Genomic DNA, 18,559 nt, shown 5'->3' on the forward strand with positions numbered 1-18,559 from the left:
CAAGGTGTGTCTGACTCCCTGTTTCCCACATGGCCTTAATTAGATTTTATTACATTTCTTTGGTAGTTTCTTTGGCCAAGAGGTTTGGAATCAAAAAATTTACAGCCAAGTAAATATTTTAGGCCAGACAGTATGGAGGTTGGAGGCACTCATTAGTCCTTAAGCAGGCAAATCATGAGGTCAGGAGACAGAGGCTATCCTGGCTTACACGGTGAAAACCCAACTCTACTAAAAATAAAAAAATTAGCTGGGCGTGGTGGCACGTGCCTGTAGTCCCAGCTACTCAGGAGGCTGAGGCAGGAGAATCGCTTGAACCCAGGAGGTGGAGGTTGCAGTGAGCCGAGGTCACACCTCTGCACTCCAGCCTGGACGGTAGAGTGAGACTCCATCTCAAAGAAAAACTAATATTTTAAAGCAGTATAAAAATAAAAAAGTAAAGACCCGAATAAGGTTACATATGTTAAGAAACATTAAGTCCATAGAATAATACTATATTGGGGGAAAACATTGCTTCCACAGAACTTTAAGACAAAACACTTCAGCATCAAGGCTGCAACAATAGTCAGAACCGGAGGTGAAAAAGTCACAGCAGCTGATGAAGAAGCAAAAGGAGAGAGCAATGATCCCAGACCTGTTTAAAGGAAGAACAAGCTGAAAGCAGCAAAACACAACAGTTGAATCTCTAAGACACGAATCTCAGAAGTTTTAAAAGAAACTCGTTATCAAATCAAAGGCAAAATTTTCTGTTATACTTTTTTTTTTTTTTTTTTTTTTTTTTTTTTTTTGAGATAATCTCGCTCTGTCACCCACACTGGAGTGCAGTGGCACGATCTTGGCTCACCACAACCTCCACCTCCCACGTTTCAGCTGTTCTCCTGCCTCAGCCTCCCGAATAGCTAGGATTACAGGTACATACCACTGCACCTGGCTAATATTTGCATTTTTAGTAGAGATGGGGTTTTACCATGCTGGCCAGGCTGGTCTTGTACTCCTGACCCCAAATGATCCACCCTCCTCGGCCTACCAAAGTGCTGGGATATGGACGTGAGCCACTGCACCGGCCTCAAAAACAAAATTTTCTATAGTTTAGGAAATCAGTAACTTAAGAAAACCCAGTTTCAATATGCAGACCATTTTCTAGAAAGTGACTGGGCCATCATTGCTCTCATCTCAGATTTCCACTTCCTGCATAGAAGGTGTAGGAAGAGGTAGTAAGACGTTATGAAAGTGGACTGTAAGCATTTGTTAGTGAACAAAATATGACTAAAGCACTATTTTAATATTTTAATTTTTATTTATTGTTATTATTTTTTGAGACAGGGTGTCACTCTTTTACCCAGGCTGAAGTACAGTGGTGTGATCTCAGCTCACTGCAACCTTCGCCTCCTGGGTTCAAACAATTCTCGTGTCTCAGCCTCCCAAGTAGCTGGGATTACGTGCATGCACCACCATGTCCAGCGCATTTTTTTCATCTTTTTAATAGAGACAGGTTTCACTGTGTCAGTCAGGTTGGTCTTGAACTCCTGACCTCAAATGATCCGCCCACTTTGGCCTCCTAAAGTGCTGGGATTACAGGCGTGAGCCACCATGCCCGGCCTTAAAGCAGTATTTTTATTAAATAAAATATAGAAGAAAAAGTGTAAATAAAGTGACACCAAGAAAACAAAATGCCGTTATGGAAAATGATACTTTTAGGGCAGAAAACAAGAAAAGGCAAACCAAGATTCCCGTTGGGTGGAGCTCCAATCCACAATCCTCAGAAGAATGTCAATGCTGAAAACCCTGGAGCATCCAGGGAGCGGCCAACATTACCAAATGCTGCAAACCCAGAGTACCTGAGTATCAGCCTGGGAGTGTCCCCACACCAAATGCCAGGAAGCCCTGGAATATCCAGGGGCTGAGCAGTGCAGGAAATCCTGGAGCCTCAGTGGGGTGGCCAACAGTGAGCCCCAAAGTCCTGGTTGGGGCCATAGAACAATGTGACTCTGGCTTCTTAGAGTCAACAGAATGGGAGAATTCTTACAACCAAGTGTCCTGCCTTAAACAATTGCACAAACATAATTAGCAGCGAGCCAAAGCCAAAACTGCAAAGCAAACACATATCGGGGCAGAAAATAAGATAAAATGATTGATGGATAAATAAAATGACATTCGAGGAAAAATGACTAAGGGAAGGAGCAACGAGGATGTCGTTAGGTGTGCTATGGGGGACTTCAAATGGGCTGTCTATCTCAAAGCCTGATTCCCTGGATCATCTGATATAGGGCAGGTAGGCAGAGGGGACACTTACAGGTGTGCGGGAGCCAAAATGGTGCCAAACAGTCTCTAACGTGGGGCCTGCGTGAAGATCTCTCCAGGGTCCCCAGCTTGGGTGGGTTGGGCTCCCACGGTGGAACTGGAGCAGGGAGCGGCTGGCCTGCATGAAGCAGTGGCTCCGTGGCCACTTGCCCATCCGCTCGGCTCCACTGCCTGTCAGGAAAGATGATGGCTCTTAAAACAGCCTTTGGCTAGTGTTAACTGCTCTGCAATGTTAGCAACTATGTAGGTTTGATGGCTGTAGCGCTGGTCACCGTCTCGCCCTCTCTCACTGGTCGCTGTCTTGCCATTTCTCCAATAGCTGTCTTGCCCATTGCTGATCACTGTATCCATCTTCTCACAAAATGCCAACTCTTGCTGTCTCTTGCTGTCCTGCTTCTCCGCTGTTCCACTGACTCACTGCCACATCGAACGCTGCCTCTCACCATGTCCCATTTATCCTCCCTCCTCATTAAACATTCATTTGCATGTCCAGGCCTTGCATCCCCAGGCTGATGTCTCTGTCCTGGGCCACATACTGGAGAGTATTGTTCCTCCAGCTTCACCAATAAGCCATGGTTCTCTCGAATCCAACCTTCTCACTGCACCAATTTTGTCAAGAAGGTTTGCTGTGCACTGGTTGCCAACTTACCCAAATCTAGTGAGACACAATTCCCATGCACAACCAGTTACATGAAGTGGCATACTAGCTACAGAGAGTCAGTCAGAGAAAACACAAAGCTGCCAGGGCCTGATCGACTCTAGACCACGCATACCCCACAAGGACTGCAGCTGAGGGACCATGGAACGCAGCCCACCCTGGGTTTTGTGTCTTAGAATCACATGACACACTGGGCTAGAGTGTTGAAGAAATTCCTTTCTAGTAGGGACAGAAACGGAACCCAGGCTGTTCTGGTCAATCATGCCCGATCTCAGGATGCTGCATTTCCAGAACATTCTACAGTTATTCCAGAAAACCGCAAGCAAGAAAGGGAGGAGGATTGGGTTGATTCTAGACAAATGGAGACTGTTCTGCAAATACCAAAGTGAAATCACAACTCAGTAATCATTTTGTGACTGCATTATTTCACTTAGTGTAATGTCCTCTAGTTTCATCTATGTTGTAGCATGTGTCAGATTTCCCTTTTAAAAGCTAAATACATGCTATTGTATGTATATACCACATTTGGGTTACCAGTTCCCTCCTTTGTGAACATTTGAGTTGCTTCTACCTTTTGGTTATTGTGAATAATTCGGTTCTGAATGTGGGTGTATACAAATATCTCCTCAAGCTTATGTCTTTAATTACTTGAGTATATGTCCAAAAGTGGAATTGCTGAATTACATATTATTTCCATTATTAATTTCTTGAGGAATCGCCATATGGTTTCCCACAGCAGGTGAGCCATTTACATAACCACAGCAGTGTCCATGGGAGTTTCAATTCCCTAAATTCTCACCAAGACTGGTCATTTTCTACTGGACAAAAAAAAGTCCTGATAGGTGTGAGGTGGGTTTTGTTTTTATTTTTCTGAGGATTAATAATGTTAAGTATCTTTTCCTATGCTAGTTATCTAATTATCTCTAAAGAATTTTTTTTTTTTTTTTTTTTTTTTTTTTTTTTTTTTTTTTGAGACGGAGTCTCGCTCTGTCGCCCGGGCTGGAGTGCAGTGGCCGGTTCTCAGCTCACTGCAAGCTCCGCCTCCCGGGTTTATGCCATTCTCCGGCCTCAGCCTCCAAGTAGCTGGGACCGCCATTTTAGAAAAAATACATGTGTGTACATATAGGTAGAGGTGTAAATACTGAATCAGTAAGCTTTTATGCATAATGATTGATAACTGGTTAAATATACAACGAAGTGGCTGATAGCAAACATTTGTTATCATATTCATGGATGCTCATGTTCACAATCATCTGGCTGATCAAGGAAGGGCTCAGCTGAGTGGTTCCTCTGCAGGGTACTGAGCTTATCTTTAGCCTACAGATATCAATTATCTGAGGACAAAGCTGAAGAGCAGTGACTACACATGACACACGATTCTTGTGACAGGTCTCAGGAGTGAACAACATCCGAAACCAAACCTCACAGTTGAATTTAAGTCCAATAATTTCTAACAGAGTTTCAGATATTGAAAATATATTCCTTTATTTCAGTGAGTACAAATTTTCAATAAAATGTTTAACCATGTAATTATAGAGGTGTTTTATCATTCTATGGACAAATAATTATGTTTTCATCCTTTAAAATCTTGAAAATATTTGCAAATGTAAATTTGCATTAATAAAATAAAGCTGGATATGTTTTCAACACGGGGCTTTAAATATAATTTTTAAAATGGTCTCATTGGGGGAAAAATCATTTTAACTTACGTAAATATCATTTTTTGCCTCTCTTGTATCCTATAGAGTGGCCCAATAAGAGGTCCTCCCATGAGATTTGGAAGTCAGAAAAGGATGACTCAATATTCTCCATTGGCACCTAAGACAGACACAGGGGCAGAGATGAGGACTGCAGAAACACCTGGAAAGATGCTGTAGGAAGCTGAGAGCATCAGCATCCCTACCCCTAAGCTTCCAGACAGGACTGAGGGCCACATGGTTAGATAGCCCGTATTTCAGGGGCAGATGCATTCTGTTTTCTGAGGGAGCAACAGAGAATCCTGCTTCTAGTATCAACTTTCATGACTACTATATCCTTGGCTTTGAAAAGTTGTAGTGTGAAAGTTAATCATAGGAATTGAGTTATTCTTATCATACACAACAAAGCCAAGAAACCAGGATGGAAAGGCACTCAGTGTGCAAAATATTGTGTCTAGAATGCAATTGAAATAGGCCCTATTATCCCAGGGAACTAATGTTTATGGGTTTTGAATAAACATAGAAATTGACTCCTCCAGTCTTAAAACTCAAGATAGTTACATTTGTCTTATCTGAGATCTTTTCTCAGAAAACCAACCATCAGGCCTCTCAGATCCTATCAAAGGAGCTGAACCTTACATATCACTGAATTAGGACAGTGAGACGCCAGAACCTTCACCCGTTATTATTGCCTAACTGACCTCCTGTTTCATGTTGACCAAATTATCTTCCTTACCCCTCCCTAATTCCTGTTTTCCCACATTTCTTCCCTGCTCTATACATCCCTAATTTTGGTTGGTCAGGGAGATACATTTGTGAATGGTGTCCCATCTCCTCGGCTGCAGCACCTGATTAAAGCCTGTTTCTTGGCAATGTTTGTTGTCTTAGTGATCGGCTTTCTGTGTGGTGAGCAGCAGGATCTTCACTGAATCCCTGGTATTTCAGTAACAAAATTCTCTGCAAGCTTCATTGCTTTGACCTCTTGTAAACTGAAACCAAATTGATCCATAACTTCTGAGATAACTTGATATAATTCTAGGATTCACTTTGTCCACCACTGCTTAAAAGTGTGAGCTTGCCAGCTCCCAACACTTCCTCGTGCCAGTGAACTTTCTCAAAGAGCCATAGGTAACATTTTCCCTTTTTCATAAAATGCTAACTTGCTCTTCGTTCTCCCAATATATTGAAGGCCATTGAGTTTTCCTGTAAGTCCCATTTGGCAAATATTTCTATGCAAATAAAACATTAAATTGAGAGATTCATCTCTACATTTTATGTAGATTTCAGTAGTTTAGAATCTAATTCTCTGTATTAAGATAGTTCCTCCTTAGAACATCTATAGTGGCATCTTCTGTGTTATATGAATTCCAACTGAAGCCATAAACTAGACTCCTCAGGTGTCATGATCTCTGTCTTTAGTAAATCAGGAGAGGCATTGCTATGTCTGTGCAGCTGGGGCTGAGAAAGAGAAAAGAATTAGGGTGCAGAGGTGACTTCATGTCCGCCTCTAGCAACACCATCAGAGTGTGGCTGCATCTGAGGAACACTTTCAGCCCATGCAGGCATCAGGAGGGGCAGCTGGGGCAGCCCAGCCTCACACATCTTCTTCCCTGAGGGTTTATGTTCGGGTGTGTAACACTGTGGGAGGCTTACTGTTATACTGTTGACAGTAATAAGTTGCAAAATCTTCAGGCTGCAGGCTGCTGATGGTGAGAGTGAAATCTGTGCCGGATCCACTGCCGCTGAACCTTGATGGGACCCCACTTTGCAAAGTGGATGCAGCATAGATCAGGAGCTTAGGGGCTTTCCCCGGTTTCTGCTGATACCAAGCTAAATAACTGCTAATACCCTGACTGGCTTGGCAAGTGATGGTGACTCTGTCTCCTACAGATGCAGACAGGGAGGATGGAGACTGTGTCAACTGGATGTCACATCTGGCACCTGAGATTGGAAGCATAAAAACAAATGTCCACACAATTAATCATGTAGTGAGAGAATTTCCCTGAACAGCCAGGCAGTACTGACCACACTGGGCTGAGTAAACTGCTAGTGTTCCTGTTCCTTACCTGGGAGCCAGAGCAGCAGGAGCCCCAGGAGCTGAGCGGGGACCCTCATGTCCATGCTGTGTCCTGAGTGGTTCTGACTCCTGCAAGAAATGTGACCAGTCTATTAATAAGTCTTCAGGACAGGAGGCTGTGCTCTGAGGACATGCAAATGAGCAGGGGATGGGGCAGGCTGGGCACAGCTGCAGGGCTGGCTCATGTCAGTAACTCAGCAGTGGCTCAGTGTCCCCAGGTGTCCCAGGTCAGACCAGGGTAGCACAAATTTTTCTGCAAAGAATGTGTTTCTACTGTGGACTATTTTGTTTTGAGAAACATTTTTTAGGTATTTTTTTAACAATTTGAAATATTACTCAGGAATCAATGGAGTAATGTATTTCATTGGTGTATTGGGATTATTTAGGAGAATATTCTTATTTGTAGGAAACACAGTAAAATGCTAGATGGTACGATTCTCAGGTCTTCAAAAGACTCTCATAAAATTCCAGTTAGGGAAGCAGGTAATTTTGCTATACTTGCAACATTTCTGTGAGTTTAACATTTTTCCTTTGTAAAAAAATTAAAAATAAAATGTTTCGACATGATGCTACATATATTTGTAAGTATTAGGTACACTTGCAACATTTCTGTGAGTTTAACATTTTTCCTTTCTAAAAAAATTAAAAATAAAATGTTTCGACATGATGCTACATATATTTGTAAGTATTAGGTAATGGTGTTATGCCTTTGTTCTTACTAGTATTAGATCAAGCAATTTACTACAGATACACAGAGATGATATCATGTTCCCTCAATGCATGCAGCACTTACTGATCCACCACTACCAAGAGTGACAGGTCTCTTTAATACTCAGAGACTAAATGCGCTGCACCTTATTCTTGTTTTGGACACTTTCATAGTCTACCTTCTTTTCTGCCATTGCATATTATTTCCCAAAGTTCATCTCTCTTAGTGAGGATGGCCACTGCACGGATCATGTCCCTGCCATGCACTTCAATGACACGTTCTTCTTACACTTTTTATCTGTGTGTGGGCACATCATCCTGACCCAGACACCAGCCTCCCTGTTAACATCTTTAGGAAAAAGACACTCAAACTCTTATCAAGCAATTGCCTTTGTACATGGAGAAATCAGTTGGATCCTTATGTAACTGGACAGGCATTTGCACTCATTATATCTCACATCTCTAATGCGCCCAAAAATGTCCCAGCCTGGTTCAGTAGCAGGGGAAGTGGATCCAACCACATCAGCATCAGCATCAGTGGGCTGCAGCCTAGGGCTCCACAAAATGTTACTGATGCCTGACTAGGGGAGCCAAATCACAGTGCTGTAGCTTGTGCACAAACCTTCCTGCTGCTTTGTAAGCAGCCTGAATTTTAAGGGAACTTGCTCATATTGGGATAAAGGAAGAAAGCTCCATTTGTCCTCTAAATGATTGCTGAAAATGAACTGACAAAAGAAAGATTAATAAGAGAAAAGGCAAATAAAATTCACTTAAAGTGCAGCAGGATATCATAGCAGGATGATTACCCAGATAACTCAATGAGATCCAGTTGTTCATATTTCCTTTCTAGGGAAGAGGGAATTGGGAAGTGTAGGCAACCTGGAGAGAATAGATGAGAATAGAAGTTCATCTTCAAAAGAACAGGTATCCAGCCTGTCTGGATAAAGCATCAACTTTCAGTCTCTTCTATTTTTGATTCCTCTTTTGTGTTAATCTTCCCTGATATAAAAATTCCCAGGGAGAATTTCCTTGACAATTGTTTTTCTTCTGGAGAATTTGCTTTTAGGCAGATAAGGGATATTTAGGAAAAGGGTTTTTGTGCATTTGGTGCTTTCTAAATGCCTTTGGTTTTACATAATCATCATACCAATGCAGCACAGTTTGAGATGTTATTTTCTGGATTCCTTTACTTGCAGCCACCCGCCAAGATGCTGTTCCAGAGGGATGCAGCTACAGACTGAAAGAGCAGTTGACCCCTGAACAACGTGGAGGTTGGGGCACTGAGCACTGGTGCAGATGAAAACCTATGTAGAACTTTTGCATCCTTAAGTACTAATAGATTACATTTGCCTGGAAGTCTTAGTGATAAAATAAATAGTTGATGAACACTTTTTTACACTAGATATATTTTATACTCTACTCTTCCAATGAAGTGTGCTAAAGAAAAAAATGTTTTTAAGAAAACCATAAAAATGAGAAAGTATATTTACAACTGATTAGGTTACTTGCTCTCAGGTGACACACACAGAAGAAAATATAAGTGGATCTGCAAACTTCAAACTCAAGTTATGCAAGCGTTAACTGTACTATAATGAATGTAGCAGTCCCCATCTGTAATCTAGGGCTTTCCCCTTTGCTGTTGTACCTGTACTCACTTCCAATGGCAATATACATGACTTATGTTCTTTATGATCTTGGACAGAGAGCTCTGCCTACATGCATTACTGGCCAGATGTCCTGGAATGTGTATCTCTGAGGAAAGTCCTATGGTTTGCCTATGTCCTCCAGAATTCATCTGTTGGAAAGTTAATTCTCAGTGTAAAGGTATTGCCAGGTGGGGCCTATTGGGATGGGTTTAGGTCATCAGGGTGGAGCCCTCTAGTGGAATACATTAATGACAGTATAAACAGGGTTTATGGGGCTGGAATCTCTCTCTTTCTCCTGCTTGTCTGTCATGATAAGACATGGCCTTCCTTCCTTTGAAGGACTCAATGCTCCAGGCATCATCTTGAAAGGAGAGAAAGCAGAACTTAAGCTGCCCATGCCTTGGTCTTAAACTTCCCATTCTCCAGAAGTGTGAGAAAATATATTTCCGTTTTTTATGAATTACACAGGGACAAGGAATCTGTTATAGCAGCTTGAAAGAGAACAGGAGAGACAGCTCACAATCAGTGAGGACAGGATGGGGGCATACCCTGGTTTCCTCATCTCTCAGGTGGAACAGCCCAGTGGAATTTAGTCCATGTTTCCACATGTGGTTGATCTTCAGTTCTCCTGAGTCAGGTGGGTTGTTGATGTGTCTTTTACCATTCATTTTCTGTTCCCTCCTTCACTTTCCTCCTTTCCTCCCAGTGTAAATTTACGGCCTAAACAGGAATCCTCATTGCTAGTGGACCCAAACAAAGATAGTAAAACAAATTGCTAATCTTTTGTATGAGGGGTATTTCCCATCTTTATTCTTATTACTTCTCTTTCTTTGACATGTAGGAATATTCAGAAAGCACTTTTTTTTTTTTTTACCAATCTATTTTAGATTGAATTTATTGAGTGATTTTTTTTTTTACCAATCTATTTTAGATTGAATTTATTGAGTGATTTTTTTTTTCTGTGTGTTTTGTAAACCAAAGATTAAGTTGTAAGCCACCAACCAGCTGAATGGACCCCTCTTCTGGCAGAGAGAACTTCAAAGAAATCTGAAAAACTAGGTTAGGCCATTACTGGCAGATGGGTTTAGATGTGCCTCATTATACTCTCCTCCCGTAGGAGTTCAGACACAGCTGACCAGCATTATCATTATAACAGAGCTCTTTGGACTGAGAAAACAGATGCTTTGTAGCAATAAGATACCATACTCCAACATGACAGATAATAGGCCTTGAAGAAAATCTAAAAATCTAAAAATTTTACTCTAAAAAAAAAATATATATATATATATATATTTTAGATAGAGTCTTGCTCTTTGCCCAGGTTGGAGTGCTCACTGCTGCAAGCTCCGCCTCTCGAGTTCATGCCATTCTCCTGCCTCAGCCTCCCAAGTAGCTGGGACTACAGATGCCCAGCTAATTTTTTTTTGTATTTTTAGTAGAGACGGGTTTCACCCTGTTAATCAGGATGGTCTTAATCTCCTGACCTCCTGATCTGCCCATCTTGGCCTCCCAAAGTGCTGTGATTACAGACGTGAGCCTCCACACACGGCCTAGTCTATTTCTTTGATATATTCTGAAGTGGCCCTGCAAAGCTGCTTGTTGTGGGGGAAATTTGCATTGTGTAGAGAATCTCGTGTGCTTAGTAATTCTTTTCCAAAGATCTGACTTTTGTTTTTAAGATCTGACAAGCAATATCTACTTTGTCTGCAACTCATAGGATTCATCTACATGACAAGAATCTTGGCTTATCTAAACTCAAGCATTTCTTTATGGTGAATTCAGCTCTTTAGGCAGAACTTAACTCTTTCAACCAGTTGCCAATCAGGAAAGCTTTGAAGCCACCTGTGACCTGGAAGCCCCTGCTTCAAGCTCTCCCACCTTTCCAGGACAAACTAATATATATCATATATGTATTTATTTATTTCTTTGCCTGTAATTTCTGTGTCTCCCTAAAGTTTATAAAATCAATGTGTAACCCAAATACCTTGGGCATATGTTTGCAGGAGCCCAGAAGGCTGTGTCACAGGTCATAAGCCTTATCTTTGGCAAAATAAACCTATAAATTGATTGAGACTTGCCTCAGATTCTTTTATTTACACTGGGTCACAAAAGTTAAAAATCCTCTAAAACTATCTACACATCCATAAATCTACATTAGAGGCAAAGGAGTGAGATTACTCCAACAGTTAAAACTCACAAGTTAGAGGAACCTGAGTCTAAGATTTTCTCCAGCTCTCTTACTTCATAAAATTACTTTGTGATTTTTTAAGTTTTACTTTAGAGAAGGACAATTTTAGGGAATACGTTTATTGTTGGTGGAACGAATAATGTCCCACCCCAAAAGATGTCCATGTCCTTGTCTCTGGAACCTAAGTGTTATAGGATTTATTAAGAAATTATTTTAGGCAGATAGAGAGGAAAAAGGGTCCTTGGGAAGGTTTTATTTCTTTTAAAGCAGCTCCAGAAATGTTTCTTGTTTAGCAGGAAAGCCCTGGCTCTTAAGAGCTGGACCAGCAAGTTTGTTTGCTGTCGTTGAGATGGATTCTCACTCTCCAAATTAGCCCAGTTTGGAGTGCAATGGAGCAATCTCGGCTCACTGCAAGCTCCACCCCCTGGGTTCACGCCATTCTCCTGCCCCAGCCTCCCAAGTAGCTGGGACTACAAGTGCCTGCCACCATACCTGGCTACTTTTTTTGTATTTTTTAGTAGAGACGGACTTTCACTGTGTTAGCCAGGATGGTCTTGGTCTCCTGACCTCGTGATCTGCCCACCTTGGCCTCCCAAAGTGCTGGGATTACAGGCGGCAAGTTTTGATATACGAATACTGGCCATTAGAAACTGGGTCCAGCCAAACATGGCGATTCCCACATTCGTCTTCCTTTTTCTTTTTTCTTTTCTTTTCTTTTTTTTTTTTTTTTTTTTTTTTTGAGGCAGAGTTTGCTCCATCGCCCAGGCTGGAGTGCAGTGGAACGATTTCGGCTGACTGCAACCTCTGCCTCCTGGGTTCAAGCGATATTCCTGCCTCAGCCTCCTGAGTAGCTGGGATTACAGGCACGTGTCACCACACCCAGCTAATTTTTGTATTTTTAGTAGAGACGGGGTTTCACCATGTTGGCCAGGATGGTCTCCATCTCTTGACCTCATGGTCCACCTTCCTTGGCCTCCCAAAGTGCTGAGATTACAGGCGTGAGCCACTGTGCCCACCTTCTTCTTCCTTGCCCCCACATGTGCCTGGCAACATGGCTGTCCCCACATATCCCTGTGTGTGTAGAACATTATGGCACCCTGCATTTGCATATTAAAACGCTAGGGTGGGAGGGCCAGTATTTTCTCAGGCTACATGAATGACATGCCCGGTCAAACCAATCCCCTGAGCCCTATGCAAATCAGACACCACCTCCTTCAGCCTCCTCATATAAGAAGCCACTTTTCCACCGCACATGGAGCTTTCTCTTTGTTGGAATCCCCCGTCCTTCTGTCTCTGTACGGGGGAGCTGTTTTCTTCTTCCTTTCTTCTTGTGTATTAAACTTTTCGCTACTTAAAACAACTCCACGCAGGTCGGTGTCTTTTTAAACAAACCGGCGTGAGACTAAGAACCCTGGTGTTCCTCCAGTCATCGGAGCCTTATCAGAAGGATTCTACCTTACATAGCAAAAGAAGAACTTGACAAATGTAAGTTAAGGACTTTGAGAATAAGCAACCTGGTTATCCAGATGAAAGCAATGTAATCACAAAGGTCTTTAAAAGAGAGGAGGAGGCTTGCAGTCAGAGAGGAACCGGGACAATGGGGAGGGATGTGGTTTGAGGAAGGAAGGGGCCATGGAACCAGAAATGTGGGAGCACCTGGAAGATAAGAAGCAGAGGATCGAGTTCTCTCCTCCAGAGCATCCAGAAGGATTACAGCCCTACTGACACCTTATCATTAGCTCAGTGACACTTCTGACCTCCAGAACTACAGGGTAATACATTTATGTTGTGTGAGGCCAGTAAGGCTGTGGTGATAAACAGCAGCATTGGAAGCTAATGCAAGGGGGAAGACATGTCTTTCACCTCACTGAGCCACCTGCTTGTCCTCTGTTCTTGGAAATATTTTCACCTTGTCTTCTGGTGTCATTTGTGAAAAGTGACAGAGAAAATTTTTTCTGAGAGAAGAGCTAATACGAGAATTTGTTTTTAGCTAAAAAATCTCTTTGGTAAATTCCCATGATTATCTCTTATATGATCTGGATATCACAGAGTTTGGGGTCAGATCTCACAGCACATGATAGGAGGAAGAGGCTTTTGTTTGTTGGTTTATTTTCGTATTAGGAGGAAAATTAGATTTTCAGGACACAATCTGAGAGGGACACACTGAGTCAGAGATATTGTAAGAGAAAGAGAAAATGTGGAAGGAGTCAGGGAAATGAGACATGTATCCCTGCTCCCAAATCTAAAAGGAAGTCATTGATTTTAGAAGGTGAAGCAAAGCTCTTCACCTTCCGTCTTCTTATGAAGGATCAAATTCTTCCCAGAGTCCTTGCCCCTCCTTCACTCCGCTGACATTGCACTGTTGAGCTAATCACATGTGCCCTTAATCCCTGCTCCTGTCCGAGGCTGGGAGAGACTCACTGTCCTCACCACACCCAGCAGGCTAGAGCTGGTGCCCTATGCACCAAAGGAGAAGAGGACGGTTCCAGTGCAGGCGATGAGAGCTTTACCACATTTTACATTTCACTATAATTCTAAGTAAAGTTGTGTGGAGAGAAGAGAACATATGGGCAACTTTATCTGGTGAGGTTGGAAGAGGCCAGGCTCTGAGAATAACAATTCACATGTCTAATTTTTCAGGTGGCAAATGCTAGCTTTAGCAATAGTGGAAATGTGGACTTTGAGTTTAAGAACAAGACAGACTTTCAGGTACTTCGATTAATGAGGAGACATTTGCAATAGGGTTCTTGGCCCAGGGTAAAGGTCAGGCTGGCATTACCTGAGAGCTACCAGGTGCTGGTCCAGCACTGTGGGGGAAGCAGCTGTTCTCCTGAGCCACAGGGCTGAGGACCTGGGAGGAACCACAGGCCCTGCCCACAGGACTGCCTGGTGGGGGCTTCAGGGAAGGAAACTACTCACAAATTCAGGGGAGCTGCATTAAGCATATATCCCACAGCCCGGCAAGAGTGAAATTCTCAGAGAATTCCCAGAATTCCCTGGTCATGAATGACTTTGCCCCCGTGGGAGCCAAAGAGGGAAGTTCAGCAATTGTCCTCAGAGTCTTTACTCAGCCAGACTCTGTTCTGCTCGGAAAGAAAAGGAACATATGCTACACAAATAAACATAAAATTACGTGTATCTGTAATAAGAATTTCCAATGTAATTGTACATATTGAATACACATATTTTAGAAATAAGTTGTATGCATATATTTGCATATACTATGTATCTATGGATAAATATGTGGTACACGTTTATATATAGAGAGATATAACTTTGGTTGCTAGTATAAGATATAGTTTTAAACTTTAATAAATTGAACAAGAACACTGAAAAGAAGCACTGGGTGCACCACCTCATGGCCCCTCCTCACTCCTGGGCCTGAGGGTCATAAAGCTCAGGACCTTCTTCCATGTCCCCTGGGCAGAGAGCAGTGAACTGACCATTGCTGAGGATCATGAGTGACCTGAGGGTGTCTGTGGAATCACAGAGCAGCAGATGCTCAGGAGATGGATAGTGGGTCTGGGCTCTGAATGGAGGGAGGTTTTGTCCCCAGAGTTCAGCATAGACAAGTCCTCTTCTGGTCATTTCTGTCAAACAAAGCAACACATGTGGCTCAGAGGCTGCATGGTCACAGGATGAATACCCTCCAAGGCTCATTCCCAGCTTCCCCTCTGACTGGGGTGATGTGGGATCTCTCTGCCCAGCTTTCATGGCTCACCAGCTGCTGGGACCCTTGACAATGACCTATGTCTGTCCCATGCACAAACTTCTCAATAGTTGCCATCTTACTTTATGGTCTCTAATAACCACAAATTGTCAGCCATGACCCTTCCACAAAGATTCATGGAGTGGAGTCGGAGCTATGGGTTCAGCAATGTGCTGGGGCATGTATGTAAGAGAAACAAGGCGTGGACAGTCCGTGTCTGAAGTGAGGATGAATTTTCATCATGAATTGGGAGTAGGAGGTGGCAGAAAACATCCTGACATGCTCCAGGCAGTGATGCCCACAAATTCACTACAGGTGCCCATAGAGGAGATGGGAAGGGGGTGTGAGAAAAAGAGGGTATGTGAATTCAGAGGTATCTCCCAGACTGTTCCCCTCAAAAGATTTCAGACCCTTAGTAACACCTGGGGCCCTGGGCAGAGCTGTTGCTAGGGAAGATTTTGCAGGACAGGGACAGGAGGAGGGAGCACCTACCTCTGAAGGCATCTTGGTTGCTGATGGCCAGAGTGACATCTGTTCAGGTCCACTGCCCCTGACCCAGACAGGGATCATGTCCAGTGGGGCAGCAGGAGCCAGCAGCAGGAGCTCAGAGCCAGGCCTATGTTCTGCTGGTTGTTCTTCATACTCTGGCCAGCTCTGCAGGTGACAGTGACCCTCTCACCTGAGACACAAGGAGGGGGACAAAGATGGCATCCACCTAACATGCTCACTATCATCCAAGTGGGGGAACAAACCTGCAGACCCCCAAATATTGATACCAAGCTTGTAGTTCATCCAACTTGGTGCAATTCTGATCATAAGGAAAAACAGGCGAACAACTTCATCATCAAGGAAAGTTCATGTTTAATACAAACTATCTGAGGATGAAGCCTGAGTTCCCCTTCCTCACCAGGCAGTCAAAACAGCAAGAACAAGAGGAGAAAAGATGGGTCCCAAAGTCCACAAGGTGCCTCCTGAGGCTGATCCTGCTCAGAGAAGGTGGCGACAGTGGATGAGTCTACTGGGACTGCCACACCAACATACCCTGAGCTGGATGACTTGAGCCATAGACATTTATTGCTAATTTATTAAACATTTATTGCAAATGTATTAGAACCCTGAAAGGTTCAAGATCAAGCTCCAGAAGGATTTGCTTTCTGGTGAGAACCCTGTTTCTTGTTTTCAGATGTCATCTCTGGATACATACTCACATGGGTTCAGCAATGTGCCCAGGCATGTGTAAGTAGGAGAAGCAAGTACATGCTTTCCTCAGTACGTGCTTGGAGGCTGGTGAGGGGTCAAGGACCAGCTTGATGATGTTTATTTTTACTAGCAAATAAATCTTATTAAATCAGAGTCCCAAGGTTTTCACTTCATTTCACCCTAATTACCCCTTCATAACCTCTATGTCTAAATACAGTAATGTTGGAGGTTGGAGATTCAAAACATGAATTTGTGAAACACAATTCAGTTCATAGCAGGTGCGCTTTGAGGACATGCCCAAGGCAGTAGGAAGAACAAGGTGAGGCTTCCAGTCTCAGAGCGCAGAGGTGGTTTCCCCACCACTCAGCATACTGCCAGTTCCTCCCAGGTGATTCAGGTCACACATGAGACCCCAATCCCACCTTGGGGGCTGCCTGATGATACTGGAACAATATCACCCTTAATTTTCACTATTTCTAAGATCAGGCTTCTATCTCATGTTTATTATGGGGTTTGTCCAATGGCAAGGTTTGTGACATACCACCTAATGGCAGGTTTGGGACATAACATCAAACAGAATTTTAGATGCTGCTTTCTAATGAGACTTGATGGAGTTTTTTCATGGGTTTTCATGCAGTTGATCTTACTACATCCACCATTAGGCTGCATTCTGTAGGGAACACAAAATGATTCCTCTCCTCAATAAACCAGTCACCTAGTTGAAGATAAAGGGTGTTCAGAAAACATGGTCACAAAACAATTAGGGGCTAGATTCTGTGATCCATGTGAGATGCCAATGATGTGATTCTGGAAAGGAGACGGTGAGGTTGTGAGGGGCCCTGCAGCACACAATGCCCAAGCTAGGGTGGGGAATAGAGGGCCCCTGATCTGGATGTGTCTACCCAGCTTCATTCCTCCCATTCTTGAAACTGGCTGCACCAGCCAGGAAGCATCTGAGACCACCTGATTCTCTGGACTAACAGCTGCTGAGGTTTGTACTCTGAGCTATAACACTGTGAGTGTGTAAGTGTAACCATTTAGATCAGCACTAATGAAAATAAGTTTTTAAGACGGTGAAAATGTCCATATTTATGCTTTGCAAAGGTAACCATTATATGTCATATGTGGCTACTGAGCACTTGAAATGTAGTGAAAACAACTAAGGAGCTACATTGTTAATTTTAATTAATTCCAATGTAAATGTTTGTGGCTGGGCACTGCTAGTGTTTGCCATGTGAGACAGGGAAGTTTCAGATGATAATAAACAGCAATATCATCAGGACAACCAACCTGCTAAATGTTAAGCAAAGATGATCCCAGGACCATTGCACCAAGCTGGAGTGGACAAGGTAGAAAGAGCATGTAGGTGGATCTTTGGAACCTTCCCAGGATTCTGTTTCCTCCAGGTGGATGATGTAAACTCTGTCTTGAAGACACTGAAATTGAAGCTAGCTGCTGGGGACCAGACTCTTTCTCCTGGAATTTGAGGTGGAAACAGAACACAAATCTTCCCTAGTATGAATGATGTCCCTCTTCGTAGGCTTCGCAGCAGAGTAGTTCTGTCTGATAAAGTGGGAGGTGAATGCTGGTCCTCCCTAATCAATAGTCTTTCTCAGTCCCATGCAACATACGAACCCTCTCACATGCAGCCCCTGCAGTTGAAGCCAGAGCACCATGACCCAGAGGGCCAGAACCCCGTGTCCAGTGTCCAGTGTTGCCTCTGCCTTCAGTGATCCCACCCTACAGGACCCAGTGATGAAGGCTTGAGTGGTAGAGAAGACCAAGATTTTAGGTAGAGATATTTTGATTTAAAGTAGAGAAGGGAGCCTGCCAACTAGCAATAAGGGTGCAGCCCTTTGCTTACAGCTTCTGAGCAAGGCAATATTCTATGTCCTGGATGTGATCCAGGTCAAGGTGTTTGATAAAAGATATTACAATAAATTATATTCTTAAGAAAATAAAAACACATAAGGAACCTGATTATGATAGCAGTGTTTGGGTTTTATAGTACTAAAGTGGTAAAAATAAATTTTTCAATGTGCAGTGGTTGATCGGGAATCTCCTAGCCCCTCCCCTTCCTATGATCATTCCATGGTCTTTGCAGGTCGTGGTCACTTGGCTGCCTGCTTCTCAATCAGATGCATCCTCAGTACAACCCCAAGATCCTCCCCGATCAACATAGATGAGCAGCTTCAGCCTCCAGATACCACATACCATTGCCTGATTTGTATGTAATTTATCAACACTGAAAGTATTCTATTCGGTTTCATTATATAGTTATTGTTCTCTGCATGGCTCATTCCCCCTACTGAAAATCAGTACCTGGGATCAAAAATTGTCTTATTTACTTACATGCACTAAACCTTAAATGATAGTAT

General features: G+C 43.0%; 1 gene segment (V, D, J or C); it reads right to left on the bottom strand.

Moving 5' to 3' along the window:
- The window catches only part of LOC104661218, a 321,548-nt gene that overhangs the window by 279,632 nt on the left and 23,357 nt on the right, over positions 1–18,559 (bottom strand). Inside the window, 2 exon segments of the V gene segment in view lie at positions 6,300–6,594; positions 6,720–6,849. Of these exon segments, the coding sequence occupies positions 6,300–6,594; positions 6,720–6,774 (350 nt within the window).

The sequence above is a fragment of the Rhinopithecus roxellana genome, chromosome 17 (genome assembly GCF_007565055.1).
Source record: "Rhinopithecus roxellana isolate Shanxi Qingling chromosome 17, ASM756505v1, whole genome shotgun sequence".
Classification (NCBI taxonomy): Eukaryota; Metazoa; Chordata; class Mammalia; order Primates; family Cercopithecidae; genus Rhinopithecus; species Rhinopithecus roxellana.